This window comes from Paramisgurnus dabryanus, chromosome 7 (assembly GCF_030506205.2).
Source record: "Paramisgurnus dabryanus chromosome 7, PD_genome_1.1, whole genome shotgun sequence".
In the NCBI taxonomy this organism is placed as follows: Eukaryota; Metazoa; Chordata; class Actinopteri; order Cypriniformes; family Cobitidae; genus Paramisgurnus; species Paramisgurnus dabryanus.
The window spans coordinates 7,461,350-7,485,864 of NC_133343.1; the positions used below are offsets into that span (position 1 = coordinate 7,461,350).

The window sequence follows — 24,515 nt, forward strand, 5'->3', positions numbered from 1 at the left end:
GAAGCGCATGATCAGTTATAAATGGCTGTATGGCGGAGTAGTCTGAATTCAGGGTTCTTCATCAATCATCATCATAATAATATCGGTTCTGCTTAATTTGATCCTCTACAGACAAGAAGTCATTTTCATCTTGGCAGAGGCCGCTGGCTTCACCCAGCAGTCCGGCAGCTTTGGTGTCATGTTTATCGAGCGAATTCTTCCCCATTTCTGCCTCTGCGTGTTGGCCCGCCTCCCCCTTTGATTCTATTCCAAAATCCAGAAGGTCATCCAGCTGAGATGAATCAGATTCTTTAAAGTTAGGCAACAAAGTAGAACTATCGTCAAATCCTGCAAATATGTCATCAAGAAAACGCGAGGTACTAAACTTCGGGTTGTTATCGGTCTCCATGCAAACAGATATTTTGGTGTTTGGATGTTCTGCCTCTGTGATGTCCTCTGAGGATTTGGCACATGGTGAAATGGAGCTGTCCTGTTGGAAAATTTCAGCAGCAGTCATCTCACTGCTTATGTTTTCATCTCTTAATAAATCCTGAGGAGTAAATGCCCCTGAGGAGCAGAGGTCCAGCAGATCTTCAGTGGCCTTATTGTTCAATGATAAGATACTGTTATTATTGTTGTTTGCATTTCCATTGGCTGTCAGGCTTTCTTGTATTTCGCCATCTATCACTGTCACTTCAACATCTTCGCCTTCATTTACTTCATGTTTCTTTTCACTTTCCTTGCTATTATCTTCACCAGCATTTTGTACATCCTCACTTACACTAACATTCTGTATTGATTCTTCAACTCCATTTTCCGTTTTCACCTCCAATTCTTCTTCTTTTCCATTCATCTCTTGTACTTCTTTTGTCTCCTTTGCATTGTCTTTCTGTTCTGTGCTCAGTTGGCTTTCTTTACAGCTCTCTATGGCTTGGTTTGGTTCACTGGCATGCTCTGTAACCGTTGCAGGGTTTTGTATTGCTGTTGGCTCCTCGGGTTCTTGAGATCTTTTAGCAGCTGATGCTTCTTCTGGTATATTTCTGACTTTATCAAGCCCTCCGCCATTTTCTTTGGGTCCATTTTCTGTTGGTTTCCTCTTGCTTGCTGCTGGATCGTTGTGCTCTTCAACTTGAGGAGGCCACACTGGTTTGACTAACTTTAATTCATCCTCCACATTAAAAGCTTTCTTTGGGGATTCGTTGGGGGGCGGCCAAACAACTGCAATTTTATGTGCTGGCATTTTACTCTCATCAGTTGTTTTATCTTCATTTACATCCTCTGCTGTGTCAGGGTTACTATTTTTTGGGTTGTGATCTACTTTGACATCGAAATGCACAGGAGAACTGTTTTTCACGTTAGTTGTCTCAGATGAGTATTCCTGTTTCTTTGTACACCAAAGTTCCTTGTGGGGCCTTTCTCCAAACCCTTCATCATAGTTGCCTTTAGACTTGAAAAGTTGTTTGTAGTGTGGCTTGCAGTACATCCGTCCATGGAGAGAAGCATAGGTTCCAAGGCTGAAGCAGAGAGATAAACATGCAACCGTGATCTAAAAACTTCATTCCAATCATACAAATTGTATCATGTGAATTTATCATTGTGCTATATTAATAACAAATTAAATCTTTTTGTCTAGTATTCATGTAATAAGATGCCTTACCTTAGCTGGCTGCTGCAGTGGGCACATCTAAAACAGCTTTTATGGAAGTTTTGCTTGTCGGCTATGAGAGACTCCATGGGATACACCCTCTTCCGACATACCCGACACAGTTCGGACTCTGGCACCCGTATTTTCTGTTGGAGTAAAGTGGACTGGCATCAGAAAATTATAAAAAATTCATTTATATTATTTATATTAGTCAGAAACACTCAAACACTCATACACAAACTCACATAGACAGTTATATACACCAGGAAGAGTACATAACTTATTAAGGTATAGGATCAGGGTTGCCAGGTTTTCACAGCAAAACCAGCCCAATTGCTACTCAAAACTAGCCAAAAACTAGCCCTATATTGCATTTCAAGGGGGAGTTTTTCAAGTTACGGTTTAAAATCTGCGTTTTGGCTTTCATCTGCTAAAATACGCATTCCCAGGGCTAAATATCACATTAATGGGGTTGCGAACACAAAAAACAGCCAGCGGCAACAGTATTAAAGTAGGCAAATTTCAAGGACATGGCAACCCTGTATAGAATACATTAAAGCAGGGATGGGCAACTTCGGTCCTGGAGGGCCGGTGTCCTGCAGAGTTTAGGTCCAACTTGCCTCAGCACACCTGCCTAAAAGTTTCTAGTATGCCTAGTAAGACCTTAATTCGCTTCAGGTGTGTTTAATTATGGTTGGAGCTAAACTATGCAGGACACCGGCCCTCCAGGACCGAAGTTGCCCATCCCTGCATTAAAGGAACAGAATAGCTGTAGTATGGGTATTAATATGGGTGAAACAAAACAAGCGATAAAAATTTGCATGCATTTCTTTGCATTACAAAAACAAGCAAATCTCAAAACCCCCAAAAAATAATGCTTTTCATTTTTATAAAAATATAGACCCAAATATTATTATCATTAATAAAATTCCAGGCATGAAAAATAAAAAGTCATCGTTATTTTCAAATCCGAACACACCATTACTGTATTAGTCTTCACTCCATACTTTTTCCATGCTCATCCATGTTTACCGGTTACAACAGTCTGGTGATGGTGTGAAACACTCTGCGATCTGTGCTGTTCAGACACACTGAAACCCAAGTTCTTGAAGACATTTTCACTCTCTGCCCACGTCTGCTGGAAGCTTTTTAGTAATTCTTCTGCGGAGGCCTCAGGTGGAACGTCCAGGACAGGAACTTTCCCTTTTACTACATCTGCATAAGTTGGTGGATCACCACGGGTTGTCACATTCTGAGAGTGGGAGGTCATCTCGGTTTTTGAGCCTGTCACAGCATTTCCGAACTCATCTACAGTAGAGAAGTGCTCAGTTACAGATCTAGTTTCAGAGAACCCTGTGGGCTCAGCAGATTCTTCCTGCTTGTCAAGATTCTTTCTCTCTTCCCTTAGGTACTGGTGGGCTTGATCACCCATTTCAAAGACATTTTTGAGGGCCTTAATATCAAAGCTTGGTATCTCCTCAACTATGGTTGTCTTTTTCTCAGTTTCAGTATCTTCTGTGTCACTTTCGAGTCTTTCTGCAATTACTATAGGCTCCCTACGAACATAAACCTTAGGCTGTGGAGACTCAAACTTGTTAACAAGCTTGGACAGGTCAACCTTGGGCAGGTCTTCTAACATCCTCTCATGAGCATCTATGGATCTGTGGATCACTGGCTCACCATCTTCCGTATCCGGTCCAAGACGCTCTGGGATGTCAATCGGATCCTTGCGCATATACATCCTGGTACCCTCAGCTTTCTGAGCTTCCTCAAAGAATTCAAGCTTGTCTTTAACAGACATCATAGAGTCCCCGTGAGCCTCTGTGGTATCCATCAGAGATGATTCCATCATGTGTGTATCAATGTTAATCTCTGTACGGCTGGAGGACCGAGACCCCTCTGAGTCTGTTTGAGCCATCATCATGTGCTCAGGCAAAGGCATGGGTGGTGGGATCATGCCTTGAGAAAGTTTGGCTGTTGTATCTCTTAGTTTGGCTAGCTTCTCAGATCGAATCATTGTGGGGGAGGGCGTGGATTGGTTTAGGCGTATCGATGCATCTGACCAGCGAGGTGGAGGTGTTGCAGTGCTGCCTGACCTGTATGAAAGAGGAGGTGATGGGGTCACTCTTAAGGGAGAGTCTGTCCTCTTGGCCGACTCAATAGAGATAAATGTTGGTGACGGTGTCCGCATTCTTAGCTCGAGGGGCATTTTGAGCTCTGTAGTCTTTGACTCACTCTGGTTCTCAGTTTTCTTCTCTTCCACTAATTTTTTCTTAGTCTCTACTTTTGCAGAGCCAATAGTAATTTTAGATATTTTCTGTGTGGCACCACCAAAAATTTTCTTTTCCTGTGCTGGTTCAATCTTTGGCATCTCCAAAAGAGACAAACGTTCATCTAAAAAAATTATTTGAGACTGGGCAAGGTTTTTTACGTAGACAATGACCTCTGTCATTTTCTGCTTGTTGTACTGAGTGCGGTACATACTAGCCTTCTCCTCAGAACCAACTAGCCAATCAGGAACTATACTCAGCATGGTCTTTACTGTCTTTGGGTTAATTTTTCCAGGGGATCCCTCTAACTCTTTAATGTAACTCAGCAACTTCTGAACCTCCTCATATTTCTGTGCATGAGCGCTTTCAGTTATTGTTACACTTTTACCTAAATCCTTTGATTCTATAACCTCAGTTTTATCATGTTCTTTTGTCTGTATTGATTGCTTAATGAATTCCTCTCTGCTTGGGGGACGTGGTAGAGACTTTAGTTGCTTCTTGATCTGGAATTTATCTTTTTGTTGAGTGACCTGTTGTTGAACTGTACTTTGACTGATCATTCTCTCTTCTTTAATCTGGACATGTTCCTCTTTCGCTGCTTGATGGGAATGAAAGACTGCCATCTGCCCTTGTCCATGATGTACCTCAATAGATGGTGGCATTTGATGCATCTCAACTGATGGTTTTGGTGCCACAGGTGGTGGCTGTTTAAATGATGCTTGTCTTTGTTTTTTCATTTGGACCTCTATTTTTGCATCTTGCTTGGCTTGTCTGATTTCTTCCTTTTTTTCAACTTTTACTTCGACTTTTTCAACAGCACTGGTAGATTTCTGAAAGCTCTCCTGTCCTGTGCACACTTGTGAGACATGTGTTCTTGCCTCTGTGATAGTTTGCTCATTCTGAACTGCATCTTTTCCCTGCTCCTGCTTCTCTAAGGTTTCCACTTTAGGCATCTTAAATGTTTTCACCTTAAAGCTAGGGGTCACTTTTGGGATCTTAGTGGGTTGAGTGGGAACCTTCTTGACTTCTGGGGCCACAACACTCTCTATGCTCTTATTCTGTTCTGCTTGTGCAGAAAAAGTAATGTGACTCTGAAAACTTTCTCTGGCCTGGATCCCATCGCACTGTACTGAGTGAGCTTTCATACTTTCAACCTTCTCAGAAACAGGGGCAAGATGGCTTTTAATTTCTGAAGAAGCAGTGGCCAATTCCTGTTTCTTAACAAAAGATGATTCTGTGGTTGTCTTCTTTCCAACTTTGAGAAATGTTGGTCTGCTTATTGGCATTTGCTTTGGAGGGGGCTGCAGACTTTCAGAGGAAGCAACATTCTCTGCTGTGTCTTTTTGCAGCATGGCTGGCTTCTGATGTGGCTCTGGTTTGTTAAATTGTACTTGTTGGGTCTCAACAGTAATTTGAGACTGCTCAACTTTCTGTGTGCTTGGCTCTGCTTTAGCCTTTATTTCACTGACCTCTGTTGGTGTAGTAGCTGGAGGCGAGGTGGGAGTGCACACTCCCTTGCTCTTTTCTGCCTCCTCTCTTTCTTTGCGGTATCTTTCCTCTGCCAACATGAGTGGTGTTTTAAATTTACTTGTAGGTCTTTGTTTTGGTGCCAATGGTTCAGGGGGAGGTGGGAGTTTGATTGGAACAAATGCCTTTACAGGGCGTGGTGGTTCCTCAGTTGCTGGCTGTTGCAAATGTATCATTGAAGCTTTTGAAACAGATGGGACTGAAGGCTCATTTGTTTTACCCATTCCTTTTTGCTTGTTGATGTTTTCTGTAGTTTCAGTAACTGTGTTAGATGGAGCTATTTTACTCTGCTCTACCACTGATGGAGGAGCTGGGGGAGGTGGTGGAGTTGGGACAGTTTGCTTTTTCTGCCATTTGAACTTTGGTGGTTCTGGTTGTTTGGGAGGCTCTGGTTTTTTGGGAGGCCCTGGTTTGGGAATCTTGAATAAAGGTCGGCCTTTTGGCTTTTCAGATTGAGTGACGGAGCTTAGTTCCTGCTGGGAAGGTGGAGGTGGGAGAAGGTCTTGAGGTGGAGGAGGTGGTGGAAAGAATTCTGTCTCTGCCTCCATTATGGGGGGTGGAGGTGGTGGAGGGGGTAGGTCACTGTCCTGTCTCATGACCAGATTAGGCCGTGGTAAGAGGACTGGCTGGACATCACTTTCCGCCACTGGAGATGGAGGGGGAGGCAGAGAGAGCTCTGATTCAGATGGAGGTGGTGGAGAGGTTGGAGGTGGTGGAAACTGAATCTCTGGCTGAGGCTTTACTTTTTTGATCATTCCTTTGGGATTGAGATTGCGGTGTAGGCTCTTAACATTTTGCTCTGATTTTACATTCTTGATATTCTGCTTCTGGGTTATGCTGGATTGTTTTGTTGTTATAGTTGTCTCAACCTGTGTAACTGTATTTGTCTCCACAGTTTGCTTCATGCTAGTTTTAGCTTGAGAAACCTCCTTTGATACACTCATAGCCGAAGACACAGCTGTATTTTCAGATTTCTTCTCACTTACCTGACCCCCAATATTCTTTTTCTTTATTACAACAGGACTAGGAGTGTTGTGTTTCTGTTTAAAATGTTGCTCTTTAAAATTAATATTCTTAGAGACTTGGGAAGACTCAGAGTGACCAACTGTAGTCATCGCTTTAGTAGTAAAACAATGCTCCTCTGAAGACATTTTGCCTTCTGAGGTGCCAACCTGTAATGTTTTTTGCATACTGCTATGTGGCATGTTTTTCACTGGAGGTGGATTTGCTGGCTTTTCCTCAGGAATCGGCTTAGCTGGGCATTCACAGGCAGCTTGTTGGGGAAGTGGATTCTTAACTTTTGCTTTCTTATGAGGATTCATTTTTGATTTATAACTTGATTGCTCTTTCTTCTTCATTAAGGATTTAATTGTACCCTGGACATCTCCCTTAAGCACCTCTTCTTTCTCAATTTGTATTTGCTCCTGTTCATACAAGGATTTGATGGAGGATTTAATGTCACCCTCTGCACTTGGCCTCCTTTGCATATGTGGGGATGAGGCAGGCTCCATTAAGAGCTGAATTGTTCCTCTCACATCACCTTGTTCACTTACTTGATGCTGATAGACTTTCTTTTCAGTTGAAGCCTCTTGAAGACCAAGTAGAGCAGTCTGGATGTCACCTTTAACAATCTCTTCTTTCTCTACCTCTTTCACTGCTTGCTTTGCCTCTTCCAAAGATTTCAAGGTACCTTTAATATCCCCAGCAACAACATCTTCAATAAATACTTCAGTTTTTGCAGATGTTGATTTCTCAAGAGATTCTAATGCACACCTAATGTCCCCAGGAACAATTTCGGGTTTTTCTATGTCTTTAAGTTGATTCTGGGCATCCTCAAGTGACTTAAGAGTTGTGCTGATGTTTCCTTTAACTATCTCCTCTTTTTCAATGACAACACGTTGGTTTACAGCTTGTGTGAGAGAGTCAAGGGCTGTCCTTAAGTCTCCTTTTACAATTTCCTCTTTCTGCACATTATTTAGAGAAAATACAGGTTCCATCATAAACACCTGTACTGTGTTATGAACATCACCTGGAACAATATCATCTTCAGCAATGGTTCTGCCAACTGTCTGCTGGCTCCTTCTAAGAATTTGTTTTGTTTGTTCTACATCACCTCCAATAATTGTTTCTTTCACTTTTTCCTCAGTCTCGTCAGACCCAATCTGAAGTTGTCTAAGGTAGTCAAGTGCCCCAGACTCAATGCATGTAGAATAAAAACTAACATTTCCTCTTTCTGTTTCTCCCACGGTTATCTTAGAGGACTTGTCTTTAGAATCTGCATTCCCCAGCAGCCTATGTAGTGTCCCACGGACATTTCCTTTGATTATGTCCTCTTTCTCAACATTGCTACCACTTTCATTGTTTAAAAGTGAGTATATGGTCATTTTTACATCCCCTTTCTCATCTTCTTGAATCAAAATACCACGTTTTGCAGATCCTTCCTGCTTCAGTAAGTTATTTATAGCCTCTTGAATGTCTCCTCTGATAATCTCCTTTTCCTCCACACTAGCAGTCCTCTCTTGGTTAAATAGCTGTTGGACAGCTGAGGTAATGTTTCCTCTTTCCTCAATATCTATGGTGATTCCTTTTTCTGTCGTCTCACGTCTATTGAGCAGGTTCATCATAATATTGTTCAAGTCTCCACGTATAGCCTCCTCTCTCTGGATCTGTGGAGTCTCCTGGTTCAGAAGCTTGTACTTTGCCATTCTGACATCTCCAATCTCATCTGCCTCAATCAGAATGCCCTGTGACTCAACCATTTTCTGAGAATAAAGCTCTTCTAGGGTTGTCTTGATGCTCTTACCAATGATCTCTGTTCTCTCCACACTGCTTTCGTTAAACTCTGTTAGGGGTGTGCTTTCAAACAGCCACGTTGTGGTTTTCACATCAGCTTTTGGGATTTCTTCACGAGAAATTACAGTTTCTGTTCCATCAACTTCTTTGATACGATCAAGTGGTTCTTTTTCAAAGAGCCACACAGACTGCTTAACATCTCCTTTTACCACTTCTTCATGTGTCACCTTCTCCATATCATCATACTCTGAACCTTCACCACGGATTTTGTCAATGGTGTGAGTTTCAAACATCCACGTGGCGGTTCTGACATCACCTCTCTGAATCTCACTTACACTAACAGTTCTCACACATTTGTTTGACAGGTCATCCTTTTCAAAACGTTGTGTATTTGTTTTCACATCCCCTCCTTGGATGTCTGCCACTGTCTTAACGGCAACCTTCATATCCTCTACAATTTCATCCAGAGGCTGAGTCTCAAACCTCCACCTGGCTGTGCTGACATCTCCTTTTTGGATGTCTTCTTCAGTAACAGCTTTGATCACATAAACCTCATCTGTGTCTCTGATAGAGTCAAGAGGCTTTGTTTCAAATTGCCACCTTGCCCCAACCACATCTCCTCTTAATATCTCTTCTTTTGTGACTGTAGTAACCTCATGATAGTGCCCTTCTTTGTCCCTAATAGCATACAGTGGTTGAGTCTCAAACATCATGGTGTAGTTTTTCACATCCCCTTTCTCGGTCTCCTCACGTGTAATACTCTGGAGTTGGCTGATCTCAATATCAGATGCCTCTTGCTGAACTTTATCTAATGAGTAGGTCTCAAAAATGAAGCGACCTTTATCGACATTACCTCCCTGAATATCTGTTACTGTGCGTACATCTTTATATTCTTCCTGGTTTTCCTTTATGGAATCTATCGGCTTGTTTTCAAACATCCAGGTACAGTTCATTACATTTCCTTTCTGAATGTCTTCTGCTTGATAGGATTTCAGTTTCTGCATGGTTTCCTCTGATGTTGAAGTCATGATATCAGATGACTGTGTCTCAAAGATGTACTTCATCCTTGATACATCTCCAGTATTAATGTCAATTTTAGTGATTTGCTTAAAACCACTATGATCCTCATCGTCTGTGATGTTTTCCAAATTTTCTGTCTCAAACAGAAAGCGGACTAGACCCACATCCTTGCCCTGTACATCCTCTTGCTTTACTGTGCAGGTTTTCAGGATATTCTCAGACTCATCCTTGATGCTGTCAAGTGTCTGAGTCTCAAAAAGCCATGTACATGTTTTAACATCTCCTTTCTGAACATCTGTGGTGTCCTCTGTCTTTGTCTCTACTTTTTCATACAAGACATCCATTGGTTGGGTCTCAAACAACCATCGACAAGTTCTGACATCACCCCTTTGAATTTCAATGCTTTCATTTTTTCTGTTGTCCTCCTCTTCTACATTGCTGAAGAATTTAATGCCATCAAGTGGTTGGGTTTCAAAAAGCCATTTAGCAGTTTTAACGTCACCCGATTGTATTTCCTCCTTAGAAATACCTTTAATTATCTGAAACTTAGTAATGCTTTCATCAAACTGATCAATAGGACGGGTCTCAAACATCCATTTGCAGCTTCTCACATCACCTTTGACAACTTCCTCTCTACGCACAGTTTTGACCTCATGGTAGTGCCCTGAGCTGTCCTGTACAGCATACAAGGGAGCTGATTCGAAAAAATCTTTATTTGATTTCACTGCCCCACTAGTTACCCCCTCCACCTGAATCCTCTGTGCATCTGTACACTTGCTCAGATCCATGGTCTCGAATATCTCCTTGTAATTTGTGACATCACCTTTCTCGAGTTCCTCTAGATTAACAGTTCGTGTGACATCTTTCTTTTCATCTCTGATCTGTTCAAGAGGTTTGCTTTCAAAAACCCACTTCTGGTGTCTCACATCGCCTTTCTCTTCTTCTGATGCCACCACTTTTTTCAGCTTACCAACTTCTGGTAACTCCTTCAGGTTCTCCATTGGCACGGTTTCAAACAAGTACCTTGCAGAGGTAACATCACCACCCATAATGTTTTCCGACTCCACTGGTCTTGCATTGGTGTCGTCTTTAAGTTTATCCATTGGCTGTGTTTCAAAGATCATGCAGTGTCTCCTCACATCTGCGCCCAGAATTTCCTCTCTTTGAGTCTTAGTGCTTTCCCACTCATCATCTTTGATTTGATCAAGTGTCTTTGTCTCAAACAGCCATCTTCCCTTGTTCACACCACCCTGATAGTTTTCTTCCATCGAGACTCCACAGATTAACTTGACCATGGTTGGATCTCGGTTGATCAGGTCAAGAGGCTGAGTTTCAAAGAGCCAACGTGATGTCCTCACATCGCCTTTTTCAGTCTCTTCACGTCTGACCTTGGTAATCTCTAGCATCTCACCGGAATCCCCTCGGATGACACACATGGGTTGTGTCTCAAACATTTTGGTTGTCATCTTTACATCACCTTTGACCTCCTCAAGCTCTGACTTCAGCTGCAAGAAGTTACTTTCATCAATAGTAGTAGTATGGCCAAGGGTGTCCAGGTGTTGTGTTTCAAACAAATACCTAGCAGTTTTAACATCTCCCCCTGCAATGTCTTTAGTATACATCACCTTTGTGTCTTGCTCATCTTCTTGGTAAATTCTGTTGAGTGAGTCCAGAGGCTGTGTTTCAAACAGCCATGCTGCAGTTTGGACATCTCCTCTTGCTAGCTCGGTTATTTTTCCACTGTGCTCAGCCGAGTCAGTTTTTTCTGACCCCAGAGCATCAATAGGCTGTGTTTCAAACATCCATGTGGTAAACCTCACGTCTTTTCCAGCAATTATCTCCTGTTGGGCAATGTTCCTCCCTTCATCCTCATCTGGTGTACTATCTTTAATTGCATCTAGTGGCTTGTTCTCAAACATCCAGCGCATTGACTGCACCTCGCCTTTCAGGATCTCATCCCACTCGAGATACTCTCTCTCTGGGCTTATGCACTTGCCAGGACTGGTACTGCCACTGTTTTCAAAAACATACCGTGCTTGCTGAACATCTTTGCTCACCTCCTCATCACTGTCCGTGTAAACCTGCTCCATCTCTGTCACCTCAGTGAAGAAATCACGCTCCAGGTTTTTACGTACTTCTGGGTGGATGTGTTTATAGAGGCGCTTGAGTTCATAAAGGTTCCTCTGCTTGGAGTACTGCTCTTTACTGACTGCATATTTAGCTGAAGTAGACTGATCTGTTGGTTTAGGGGAAGGAGATTGTCCTGGAACCTGGGAAGCAACTTGATATTGATACATGGCAGATTCTGTCTGAGGGAATTGCTCCACTGACTCGTACTGCGAGGAAGCCAAAGAGGAGGATGAGGCCTCTTGCTTTGTTTCAGTCACAGCTGTTCTCTCATAACTACCTGTGGCAGTGGTCTTTGAAGACACATTTACTGGGGCCCAGGGAAACTGGTTGTAATCAACATCAATCTTTTTGTTATAGAAAGAAAGAACAAGCATAATTTTTATTAATATTTTCCCCATTGTATTTTTTTTTACTTTGTATTCCATGTTTGTAAAATGAATTATTTGCAGAGAGAAACAGAGTGATGGAAAGAAACATGCATGAATAGAATTGCTTAAAAACTATAAAGTTTGTTAGCCAAGAAAAATTACTTTTCCAGGTGATGTAGTGGACCTGTCGATAGACATCAATGAAAATTTAAATGTTTTGTATTACCTTGATGTGTTTGGGTGGACTGGCCTCTTCAATACTTTTTTCATGCTGCTGTTTCAGAGCTTGAGTAGAAACTTTTGGCAAATTCTCTCCTCCGATTATTATCACTTCTAAGAGCAAATGACGGGTGGACAGAACAGGGAATAAAATCTTTAGGAAACACCTTACATGAGATTACATAAACACATTATTAAGCATATGAGCACTACCTTTCTCATCATAATGATCTCCAAAACTTGAGGCCACACTCTGATGAACTTTCTGGTCTTGGAAAACCTAACATATAAACACACAATGAGTTGTACATCATTACCTAAATAGTTTAGGATTCTGTCAAAATGTATATTACCCATAAAACATATATATGTTTAGTAATCTATATTGCCTTTATCATTTATTACCTATTATACATATGGGCAACCAAACTTGTGTGCATGTATAGCAGGGGTGGGCATTCCTGGTCCTGGAGGGTCACAGTCCTGCAAATTAGCTCCAACCCTAATCAAACACACCTAAAAAATCTAATCACAGGCTGCAGGATGACTTGGAAATGACTTTCAGGTGTGTTTGATTAGGGTTAAAGCTAAACGTTGCAGGACAGTGGCCCTCCAGGACCAGGAATGCCCACCCCTGATGTATAGGGAGTGTGTGTAAATACCTGCGCACTTCCAGTACTGCTTTCTTTTACACTGCTTCTCACCGACACCTCTGATGAGCTCACCACCTCCTGTTAGGATGGAAACACCTGCTGTGAAATTCACTAACTGCAAAGCACTGCTACTAGCACAAGGCACAAACAGTTTCATGTAAAAACTATTTATGGCCAGTAAATTGTCTCAATGGGATACAGTATACCCTAAAGTTAAAAGCATCTGATGTGTGTAAACAAGTATTGATTCAGTTTTTTGTGAATGTGTTTGGGTGTATTTGAGAGTTTTTTTTAAGTATGTTTGTATACCTGTCTTTGCTGGTACTGATATTGTGTTACGGTGCTTTGGGATGCAGAGGAACTGAATTCTTGGCTTTCAAACTGTTTCTTTACGCTTGCCAGGCCACCTGGCAGAGAGCAGGGCTCAGAGCTGTCCATGACCTTAAAACACAGAATAATAAGCAGGGACGCATTTATACATATATAGGTTTAAACAGACCAATAAATTAAATATGAAGTTGGTTCTTCTGTAGAGGACATTAAAAAGTTAATAGTGAAAACATTAAAGTAATCCTTTGCTTTAAAACAAAACAGTCACATATGCCTAAAAAAATGGTTCAGTTTATAAAGAATTAAAAATACGTGATTCTTTACTGTAAAAATCATGCAGATAGAAAATTTGTCTACTGCATTTATTTTACATGTTGCCTTTGGGCCTGATTTGGTTTAGCAAATAACATCATCTTAAGATCTGTTCTGTACAGTAGGTCTATTTTATGTATGTATTGTGTATAACATAACCATTAGATATTGCACGTGCTCATTAGTTGAACAAACATTTCACACAGTTATAAATAATAAAGGAAGTAGGAGACAGTAGACAGGAAATAAGTCTCGTCTTTCCTCGCAACAGGTCATATGATACGAGTCTGTGGCATATGTTCATGAACGTATGTGTCCGTGTGCGAGTGTCGGTTGCATACCACAGATGGGTTTCTTTCTTCTTTGGTTATGGCAGCTTGATATAGAGCCAGTCTCTGCTTGAGAGGCACAGTTTCAGGCCCACCGTCAGTGTGCGGCTCTCCCGATGGTGAAACACCTGCGCTGCCCGCAGCTAAAACACAGTCAGACACAATGTCTTTTATGCAGAATGTTTGAACCTAAAAATGTATCAGAAATTAATGCATGTCATTAAAAGCCGTACGGCAGGTTCATAATAACTTAATGTGAGAGAATACATTAGAAGTAAATTAAGCCGGACAAAGGCAACAGGTAGGTTATATACTGTCACAGCTAATGCATTCTCTCTCGGTTTCTATAGATGGATCCACTGGCAGAGATAAGAGATGATGTCATAAGGCATACATGCTGTAGACATTAATCACTGTCTGCTTTCACAGATGGATCATCTGTGCTAACACCACTACTGTCTTTGGTAAGAATTGTTACTTCAAACTGCAGCATGTAAGATTAGGTATATCATTTTTGTTCTACTTACAATATCAAATGTAATTTCAATAACATCCATTTTCAAATGCTCTACCATTGTATGGACAAATTGATGGTCCCTCCCCAAAACCTTTCAGACAACGTTGCTATCTCTAGCTAGTCAGAATGCTTAAACACAACAATGCAGGAAACGCACTACAACATTTACATTATTTTGTGAAGTCAATCTAAAAACAAGGTGCTCATAATCTTTCCATATAAACCTGAGACAGAAAAGTATTGAAAATGACATTCGATATGTTTGTGCTACAATGTACAATATAATAATGCAACAGAATAATACATAATATATAAAATTGCAAACTTTTGCAAATTGCATTTTATGTTCCTATGTTCCATAATACTTTGCATGTATTTGAAGTCCTATCACAAAATTCTGTGATCATTAAGCCATATCTACTGTACATGAGCTCAGATGCAAAACCCTCTAAGTGTGTCTGACATGTTCTCTATAAGCATTTTTTATGAGACTCTTAAGGGATTCTGCCAACGGTATTTCTGAATGGGATTAAGCAGATTTGAAGCTAAAGTATTTGATAAACGTATAGTACGTGTCAAGAGCATTCGGAAAATATCATTACCCAACCCAGTCTCACGGAGTTGCCTATAAATAGCACGAAGTTTGAAAACTCGTCCAATACATACGCCAAATTCTACTTTGGCGTGCATATGATACACCAGTCCTTCCCATACACTTAAACGGCGCGTCTTTATGTCGTTTTATTTATTTCTGTCTCAATTTTTTGCCATTTTTTACCTTTTTTGCTTGGGTTTAGGGTTAGAACAACTTTTTGTTATATAAAAATGACATCCTAACCCAAACCCCAATTCTAACTCCAACTCATGCGACCATGGCTTAAATATAGACGAAAAAAATGGAGAAACCTGTATATAAATAACCTCATTAAGCAAATCTGAAATCTAAAAATAAACCCAAGCGAAAATGGTTTAAAAAACAGAAAAAAATTGAGAAACCAATAAATAAAATGGCAAAAAAAGATGCAGTGTTTAAGTGAATTGGAATGACTGGCGCATCATATGCACGCCAAAGTGGAATTTGGCATATGTATTGCACGAGTTTTACACTTTGTGCTATTTATACACATCTACATGAGGCCGAGTAGCATTAGCTCATTTTTGACAAAAGTGGTGTTTAAAGGCTTTTGTATCTGAGCTTCTCATATGTTTTTACATTTTACTTATCAAATTAGGTTAAGCACTTTTAACTATGCACCAATATATCAGCCTACAATTGATATAGGCAGATAAAATCATTTTTCCCCACAGCCAATGTCCAAAAAAACAGCTGATGATCAGGGAAGATTTATCCTGGCAATTAAAAAGGGGGCGGGAAAACGCATCAGAACTCATGCTGTGAGATTATTTTAATTGGGGTGACAATCACAACAGGCGCTTTGTACGCTTTGCACTTCTACAATTACACATCATAATTTAAAAAAAGGAGTAACAAGCAAAACTATCGCTATCGGCAGATGTCATTTTGAGTGATCAAATATTGGTATAGCCACAGAAATTTTGTATTTGTGCATTTCTAACTTAAATTTATTTTCATTGTAAAAAGATTTTGTGCAACTTAAAAAAGTAAGTTACGTGTTTGGCAAGTTTTTTTGAGTTAATTGAACTCAAAAATATTAGTTAACAAAAAATGTTAAAGGGACATTCCATTTTTTTTCAGCTGATCTCCGGGTCTGGCACTAGCACTTTTAGCATAGCTTAGCACAATCAATTGAATCTGATTAGACCATTAGCATTACGCAAAAAATTAACCAAAGAGTTTTGATATTTTTCCTATTTAAAACTTGACTTCTCTGTAATTACATCGTGTACTAAGACCGACAGAAAATTAAAAATTGCGATTTTCCAGGCAGATATGCTAGGAACTATACTCTCAAACTGGCGTAATAATTAAGGACTTTGCTGCTGTAACATGGCTGCAGCAGGCATAGTGATATTACGCACTGCCCTAAAATAGTCCCCTGCTATTGAAAGTATGCAAGGGGACTATTTTTGTAACCACAGAAGAGTCAAGTTTTAAAGGAATAATATAAAAACTATTTGGTTATTTTTAGCGTGATGCTAGTGGTCTAATCAGATTCAATGGATTGTGCTAAGCTATGCTAAAAGTGCTAGCGCCAGACTCGGAGATCAGCTGAATGGATTCCAAAACGGTAAAAATCAAATGTTTAACTCTTGGGGAGCTGGAAATGAAAAAAAAGTGGAATGTCCCTTTAAGGCAATCAGGTATCTTACTTTATTAAGTTGTACCAACAAATCTTTTTTTACTGTGAAAATAAGTTAAAATTAAGGAATGCACAATCAATCCAACAATCAATTGTCCAAATTTAAAATAGTAAGTAAAAAATACCTTGCACAACTAATTTGATTAAACTTAAATATGTTCAGCAGCAACGTTTTTAGAGAGTATTTTTTTAAGAAGATGCAATATAAAATAGCTTAAATCAATAAGAAATGTAGTTTAAAAAAAAAGCCTTACAAATAGAAATTTCTAGGCACACAAAGTGACGTGAAAAAAAACTTTTTAGTTTTTTGAATGCCTGAATATTTTATATTTCTTCATTCTGAATTCTAAGCATCACTACTAAAGTCAAGAGCCAGCATGGAGGATGAATTGTGATCCTCTGTACTGATGATCTCATCCCAGATCCTTACCCTGTGTCATACACCCACATTGCTTTTACTGCATCAGTAAATCATGACCGTATCATCATGTGACCACGATATGTTCTCTGAAACGTTAATTTTAGCAGGGCAGTTATTCAGAGCATGCCAGTGTAAAGCTAGCCCAGCAGAGATGAATCACATCCAGAATAAGCAGCCTTTAGTGGCTGCTGAACAGAAACTCAACACCTGAGGGTATCTGATGCTCTTCAAATAAAGAGATGGTGAGACAGAGGGATCATGCTCTCATTTGTCATAACGGTAAGAGTGAAGACGGATGAGCCGTGGCTCAACATTCCCAAAAGTCCTCCAAGAATCTAGAACCGCTGTGGTGGGCAGCATTAGACCCCCACACATTACCACGATGTGAAGCAACCACCAAAGCAATTAAAGAAGATTTATTTTAAACCAAGTTTCGGATTTCAGAAAATAGGACAGAGGAAGTAAACAGAAATAAAAAAGTTGCTGGTTTAACTTAAAAAAGTAAGTTGCCTGGTTGCCTTAAAAATTTGAATTAATTCAACTTAAAAATATTAATTGAACTAAACTCAAAAGTTTAAGGCAACCAGGTAACTTACTTTTTTTACAGGAAGAGTGACTTACCAATACAAAACCTATAACTTTAACTAAGCTGGGGGTTTTTTGGTCTCAAAGACCAAACACATGTAACGTAGAGATTCAGACAGGCACTGTATTAGTGTGAACTTTTTAGTGGCAGTACATTGACTTTGTAACTATGTTATGGATATCTGCTACATGTATATGTGTAAGCACGTTATGTCAGTAGGCCTGTAATATTCTTGACTCTCGTCTATGGAATGCAGCAGTAGCTTACAGGCTAAATTCAGAAACTCTGCTCTATTCTGAGAGCACTCATGAAGTGAGCTGACATATATGATCCTCATTGCCTCACAGCAACCACAATGCACCATGCCTTTTTCTTATCACTTTATGAATGTCATCCTTATAATATAAACTTTAAACAGCTTTAAAGTTTAAAGGGTTTAGTTCTTGTCTTGCTAAATGAGTCAGTCATCAAGTATAACACACTGTCTGAACATTCGGTCAACAAATTTTCCCTATAGCTGTGGCTTGACCCTTTTAAAGAGTACCTAAAGAATTAATATTAGTATATTAGTAAAGAGTATATTGGTACACACAGGTACCAGATGTATATATATCTGTACCTAAATGGTAGATATTGGGATCTTTTTAAATGAGACCGTCACAGTGAAAGCTTAGATCTGTATAAGAAAATCTGATGATTTGATAAACCAACCAAAATGTTTTAAACTGAATAAATTAAATTTAAATAACGCTCATCAATATTAATTTTCTCATCAATATTCAACGCCACGATGTAACAATAAGCCACATGTCCTCCTCGTGCATTTTTAAAGAGCGCTCTCAAACACGTGCGTCACCGGCGCTGTGAACTTTAAACCTGAACATTGTTTAAATCATTTCATCTCAACCAATGTAACCTTTTAAAAGATTACTGAAATCTGTGTGACCACTGTTAAATGATTCATTAAATCCTACAAAGTATTTACATTATAGGGAAGTATCAGAATAGATCCACTACAAGGATTCTTCTACTAATCGAATGTTATATATTAACCCTTAAATGCATGAATCATTATTACATATGTAATCTTGGTAACACTTTATTTTACGGTGTCTTTGTTACACATGTTACATATAATTATTATAGTAATAACAGTTAATTATGCATTATTTCATGCAACTAACCCTAAACCAAACCCTAATCCTAACCCCAACCCTATAGTAAGTACATGTTATTAATGATTGTTACTTAGTACTTAAATGTATAATTACACTGTAACAGTGATACCGTAAAATAAAGTGTGACCGTAATCTTTAGCAACCTTAAAGGTATATCTCACATAAATCTCTAAACTTTCTCATATTGTCATTAACAATAACAAAATAATAAAATTAAACATATGTCATTTAATTTGTCATGAAACAAATATACAACGTTAAAATTTTGTGCTAATGATATTCCGGGCCTCTAAAGACCCACAATGCATTTAAGGATTCGAAAGATTGAAATCCAAGTCTACAATTGTACTCACCTACAGACCCCCTGAGATTCTGCTCTGTTCACCCAAAGTTACTACAATCCAGAACCCACCAAGAAGCCCCCAGACACCCAGCGTCTGAATGTGAAAGTGCGTTTGTGTGTTTGGAGACCAGCTCCAGTCTACTGTCCGGTTCACCACGGAGTGATGGAGGATTGAGACAGCTGCTTGTATTTTAGAGGTCCCTACCATTACTCCCCTCCTCCTCCTGAAAAGATTGCCAGTCTGCTAAGCTCTTTTTTTAGATAAGCTACTAAACATGCCCTTAACCTGAAGCCACAGATAGACAGACAGATATGTGGGGGAGAGGCACCCTAGTGTCTGTGAATGAGATTTTAGGGTCAGTCACCCTTGGCTTTCATAAAACTGTCTAATAACAAATAAAGTTCACGTTTCAATCGATATTGTCACTACTAATAAGAAAGATCTTGTAATAAGATAAAATGCAGACTTTTGCTAATGTATTCTTGTCAGTACATATGGGAAATTCACAGATGAGTTCTCTTTAATATCATTTGATGAGTTTTTACGGCAATCCATATTTCCGCTATTATCCACTAGGTGGCGCTCTTACCCAACTTATAAAATACTGAAGCATACACTGATCCAAAAACAGTAAATAATCTGTGTATGTTTTAATCATCACCCTAAATCTGATATCTAACAAAAATCCTGCAATTATCTCAGTCTTTGCTCAAAATGTGGTTTGTTTGCGGAAACCTACCCATATTTGATAGGTGTTAAAAAGAGAACATGTGAGGATGGATGAAAGCAGAGGGTCTGTTCTTTCATTTGATATATTGTATGTTTATATATTTAAAGAAAAATAATTCTGGAAATCATAAAAATGCTGGTGCTGGCTGGCAACTTTTTTAAAGCGCAGGCAGGGAAAGAGTTAAATGGAGAGCAAATGGAAACTTTAGTTTAAGCTATTTTGTAAAATAATGCTTCACGATGACATAGAGCAGTGGTCTTCACTATTTTTTCTTTAGAGCCACACTGATAGATCGGAGTCAGTATGAGAGCCGCCTTTACCACAGAGTATCAAAAGTTACATCCAGGCATAAATAGCATGTCTGCTTATCAATCTGTTATCAATCAAAAAATGAAGAGAAAGGTGTCCCCCTAGTGGTTCGGGGGGCACTGCATACGCATATATATGTATATGCGTATGCAGTGCCCCCCGAACCACTAGGAGGCCACCATATGCGTATGCAGTGCCCCCCACAACCACTAGGGGGCCACCTTTCTCTTAATTTTATGCGGCACTGCACAGAACGATTGGCGAGAGCAAATCGATAGCATAACAAGCAGTCTGATCTCACGGTACTTTAATGTCATATGACAATCGCTCTGTGCAAGCACTGCATATGATTGAACACGCTTATTGACGTGCGTCTTCATATATTGGGTTTGGTTTTCTAACAAAGTTAGTGTGCGGAGAAGAAAAGATAGAAAAAGTGCATGCCTGCATGATCATATCACTGTATTATTTACTGCCATGTGAGCCACAAATTAAAGCTTGCCGAGCTGCAATGAGTAATATTGCTATAGAGAAAACATTTCTGACTGAATGGTTCCAATAAAGAACCTTTGATATCCAAAGGTTTAACAAAAGGTTATTTGTTGTGCAAAAAAGTTCTTCAGATTACAAAAATGTTACTAAGACTAAGTTGAAACTTAAATGAAACACAACTGAGATCTCCATAAAAATGTCCCAAGCTGTGAAAGTGCAACATTTGAGCAATAAAAATTTTTCTGGGATGTCTCCTTGGGAGTCTTCAGAAGAGATTTCTTAAACTACGCTTTAACTTGCTAAGACACCAAAGTCAGAATTGTAAATATGAACTTTTTCCAACACAAAATCAAATGAATTTGTCTATCCAGATTCATTTTATTGCTCTACATTTTGACTCGTGTTTGTCTTCTAGACAAAGTTGATTTCACTTTCTAATTTCAACAGATTTGCTATTTTACCTCGAGCAGTGCACAGTAAAATAAGTCGCATTTGTTTGTGCTGATGTTGGGGTCAGAAATTAAACTGAGTTTGAGCCACCATGACAGACATGCCTCCATACTGAATTCATAAAAAATTCATGGCATTTTCATAACATTCTATTCTCGATGTAGTTATTAATGGGTGTAGTATAAGTCTGGTGTCTTTACAGACACCATAACTGCCAGATATCTGTTTTTACTATCCAAGAGGTGAGTGCTGTTTAACCTGTTGCTTATTTTAGGAGGTTTATAAAAAACACACAACACTAAAATGAACTTTGAGTACACTGAACGAGAAGAAAACTTTCAACCAATTCAGAAAACCTAAACAACGATCAAGATCAAATGCGAGTAGGGCTGGTTATTGGCAAGGGCCTCACGATACGATACATATCACGCTACATGTGTCGTGGCGCAATGTATCACAATACGATGCAATACATTGCATGTTGCGATACCTTGCAATACTTTTTCGTTTTTTATCAAAAATGTAAAAAAAGAGCCGATTTAAAAAAAAACACGTCTGAGACATTGGCCGATTGGCCGTATATGACAGACAACTGGACAGCGACAACTACAGCAGTGGCGGAGGAGGTAATTTGAAGCACACAGAGGAATTTGATGGGTTAAAAAAATATCGATAGTAGAGATTGAAATATCGACACACTATCAGGGAAAATGTATCACGATAATTGGCTGTATCGATATTTTTGCACAACGCGTTACTGTAATTCCATTACTTTTAGCAGTAACGAGCATGTAACGAAGTATTATTTTAAATACTGAAATTTAAATAAGTTTGTTACTCGCGTTACTTTATTTTGTAAAAAAATAACACTTGCAGACAAGACATTTCTGTTCTAACGTCACAGGACCGTGGTGGGTGGCGCAATGAATCATTAAACTTCATCATGGTGACAGTGCATATAAAATTGAACATGAAAAATCTAAACGGGACAACATATCTTTGTTTAATAATTGTGCGCAAGTCATAATCCATCCGGTCTCATGTTTGTAAATTATCTTTGCCAAGCAATCCCAATATGACATCAACTTGCATTTGCAGTCCAAAAGCAATAAATCTGAGAAATGTTAATATATTCTTAGATGTTTATATCAGCTTCATGGAAGAGAACGATCCGCGATTATTGTTTCCAGTAAAATATTCACACTGCGCTGTACAACTGTTGTGTTTAAACTCCATAGTATGTGCGAGTGCGCATTTAGTTTCAGTTTTGGTTTCACTCGCTACGTATCCGACAAAACAATCCACTCGCTCTGTGTCCGTCCGACAAAACAATCTACGTACATTTTCTGATTAAAGATCTTCCTTTAATCCTGCGCATCATTTAAATCAAACTAGGGATGCACCGATATGGAAATTTTGGCCGATACCGATAACCGATAACTCTTTATACTGTATTTGGGGGCCGAAATATATATATATATATATATTTAGGCTGATAAATATTCATATTAATTTCACAATGAAAAACTCCCAGACCGCGGACATCTTGTCATTGCGCTGACTAGCATACTCTTCTTAAGCCCGCAACATGTGTCATCTTTGTGCTTTGTCACAGAAAGCACCAATCAAAACTCCACATGGCCAGCAATGAGCAAGTGAAGTGGTTCAACAAACCGAAATAATCCATCATTTATCGGCTTTCATTAATTTTGCTATCAGACCGATAACCCATAATATTAAAAATAAGCAGTTATTGGCCGATAACGATATGTTGGCCGATATATCGTGCATCCCTAAATCAAACATTAAAAAATATACAAACAATATATGACCAAAGAGCACACTACCGCTGCAAGCTGTGTCCCAATTCAAGGGCTAAGACCCTCTAAGCATGCGACCTTAAAAGGTGAGTCACCACAGTGAGCACTCGGTCTTTCAAGGTGGCAGCCTCAGAAGTCCGCGAAGAGAACTGAAATGAGGCGGTCTTCGGAGTACCCATAATGTGCGTCATATGCTGCACGCGCACACCGCGCCTGGCAGCAGGACACAGCGGAGACATTTCTGACTTATTAAAATAAATATGGAATCAGAAAAAAGATAATTTTTTTTTAGAGAATATGACACGTTGACACAATTTTCTCCAAATTCTTAAAGAGACAGTACACAATTTTAACACATTGTATATTTTCAATGTAAACATACAGAAAATTTGTCTAAATGGTCTAAATGATAAAGAAAATAAGCTTATCGGTAAGCTTGCAAATTTATTTAAATGACTTAATCAAAGAAAATAAGCATTTAACACAAATTGACTGTTTTAAGATCTGTAATAGCGCCCAAAAATCTATAAAAGCCAAAAGGGGAATGGTACTGCCCCTTAATATTGAAGTTAAAAGAGTTAAATACTAGGAAGCGGAGGTAGAATATTTCAATAAATAATCATCTGACATCTCCTTCTGACTCTTTTAAAGCACTGACATTAGCCATACATCACATACTTTAAGTGTGTAACATGATAGCAGATGCTCTTAAACACTAAATAAAACAGCTGACTCAGTTAAATCTTGAAACTAAACCAATTTGAAACATTCAGAGAAGTGAATGCAATTACTGTACAAACACCTAAGAGATTTATGTTTAAACCATCACTCATACACATGTTCATGTGCATATGTGGAATGGTCGCAAACAAGGATGTCTATTTAAAAAAGGGATTCAAAGAAAGAAAGATAACCGGACAACAGAGAGAGACAAGACACACTGACCATACACAAATCAGCTCACTTGTCAACCAAACCTATTCAATTACCCAGGCCACCCGCTAGCATAGTGACACTGACTACGTACATTCAAAACACACAGGTTGTAAATACAGTTATATGCAGTAACAGGAATAACTTTAAGACTGTATCCTATTTGTGACCATGGACCACAAAACCAGTCATACACTGCAAAAAATGACTTTCTTACTTAGTGTTTTGGTCTTGTTTTCAGTAAAAATATCTAAAAATTATTAAATTAAGATGTATTTTCTTGATGAGCAAAATGCCTAGGAAAATAAATGTAGTTTTTAGAAAAAAAAATGCCAATGGAATAAGAATTTTTTTCGTGAAATAACTTTCTCATAAACACAAATTCACTTAAATTATATATTTTTTGTCTAAAAAAATTTTCCTAGGTAATTTTGCTCATCAAGAAAATGCAACTTAATTTAAGAACTTTTAGATATTTTTACTGAAAACAAGACAAAACACTAGGGGCTCTAACATACACCTTGTGCAATGCAACGCAATACGTGACGCAAGTGCCATTTGTTAGTTTAAACCCAGCGCAATTATCAGTTTCACGTTTAGTGCCACGTTGTTTAAATAGCAAATGCATTTGAGCCCAATTTTGTGCCCATGGGCGTTCTGGTCTGAAAACAAGGTGTGTTCAAGCGTGTTGTTAGCGCGTTGCTATTTGAGGCAACTAAATGTTGTTTTTTGTTTTTTAAAGAGGGTGTTAGTAATATGCGCCTATAAACGGGATGACAATGCGGGTTTGCTTATCACATGCATTAATGCGCAGCAGCACAAAAAAGCTTTTAAATATGAAAGATTAAGGTATTGAAATGTAAACGATTATTTTTAAA

The 24,515-nt window shown here is 39.0% G+C and overlaps 1 protein-coding gene across 3 annotated transcripts in view; it reads right to left on the reverse strand.

Moving 5' to 3' along the window:
- Positions 1-1,354: 1,354 nt before the first annotated feature.
- Positions 1,355-24,515, reverse strand: part of xirp2a (xin actin binding repeat containing 2a) — a 43,259-nt gene continuing 20,098 nt past the window's right edge. For 2 of the 3 annotated variants that reach the window (XM_065260263.2, XM_065260264.2), the window contains exons 3-10: positions 13,588-13,718; positions 12,914-13,045; positions 12,614-12,682; positions 12,165-12,231; positions 11,959-12,065; positions 2,657-11,708; positions 1,637-1,770; positions 1,355-1,493 (exon numbers count right to left, since the gene is read on the reverse strand). In XM_065260263.2, the coding sequence (XP_065116335.2) occupies positions 1,676-1,770; positions 2,657-11,708; positions 11,959-12,065; positions 12,165-12,231; positions 12,614-12,682; positions 12,914-13,045; positions 13,588-13,718 (9,653 nt within the window). In that variant the 3' untranslated portion in view covers positions 1,355-1,493; positions 1,637-1,675. Of the gene's footprint in view, positions 1,494-1,636; positions 1,771-2,656; positions 11,709-11,958; positions 12,066-12,164; positions 12,232-12,613; positions 12,683-12,913; positions 13,046-13,587; positions 13,719-18,912; positions 19,072-24,515 lie in introns of those variants that run through there. The other variant, XM_065260265.2, reaches the window with a different exon arrangement.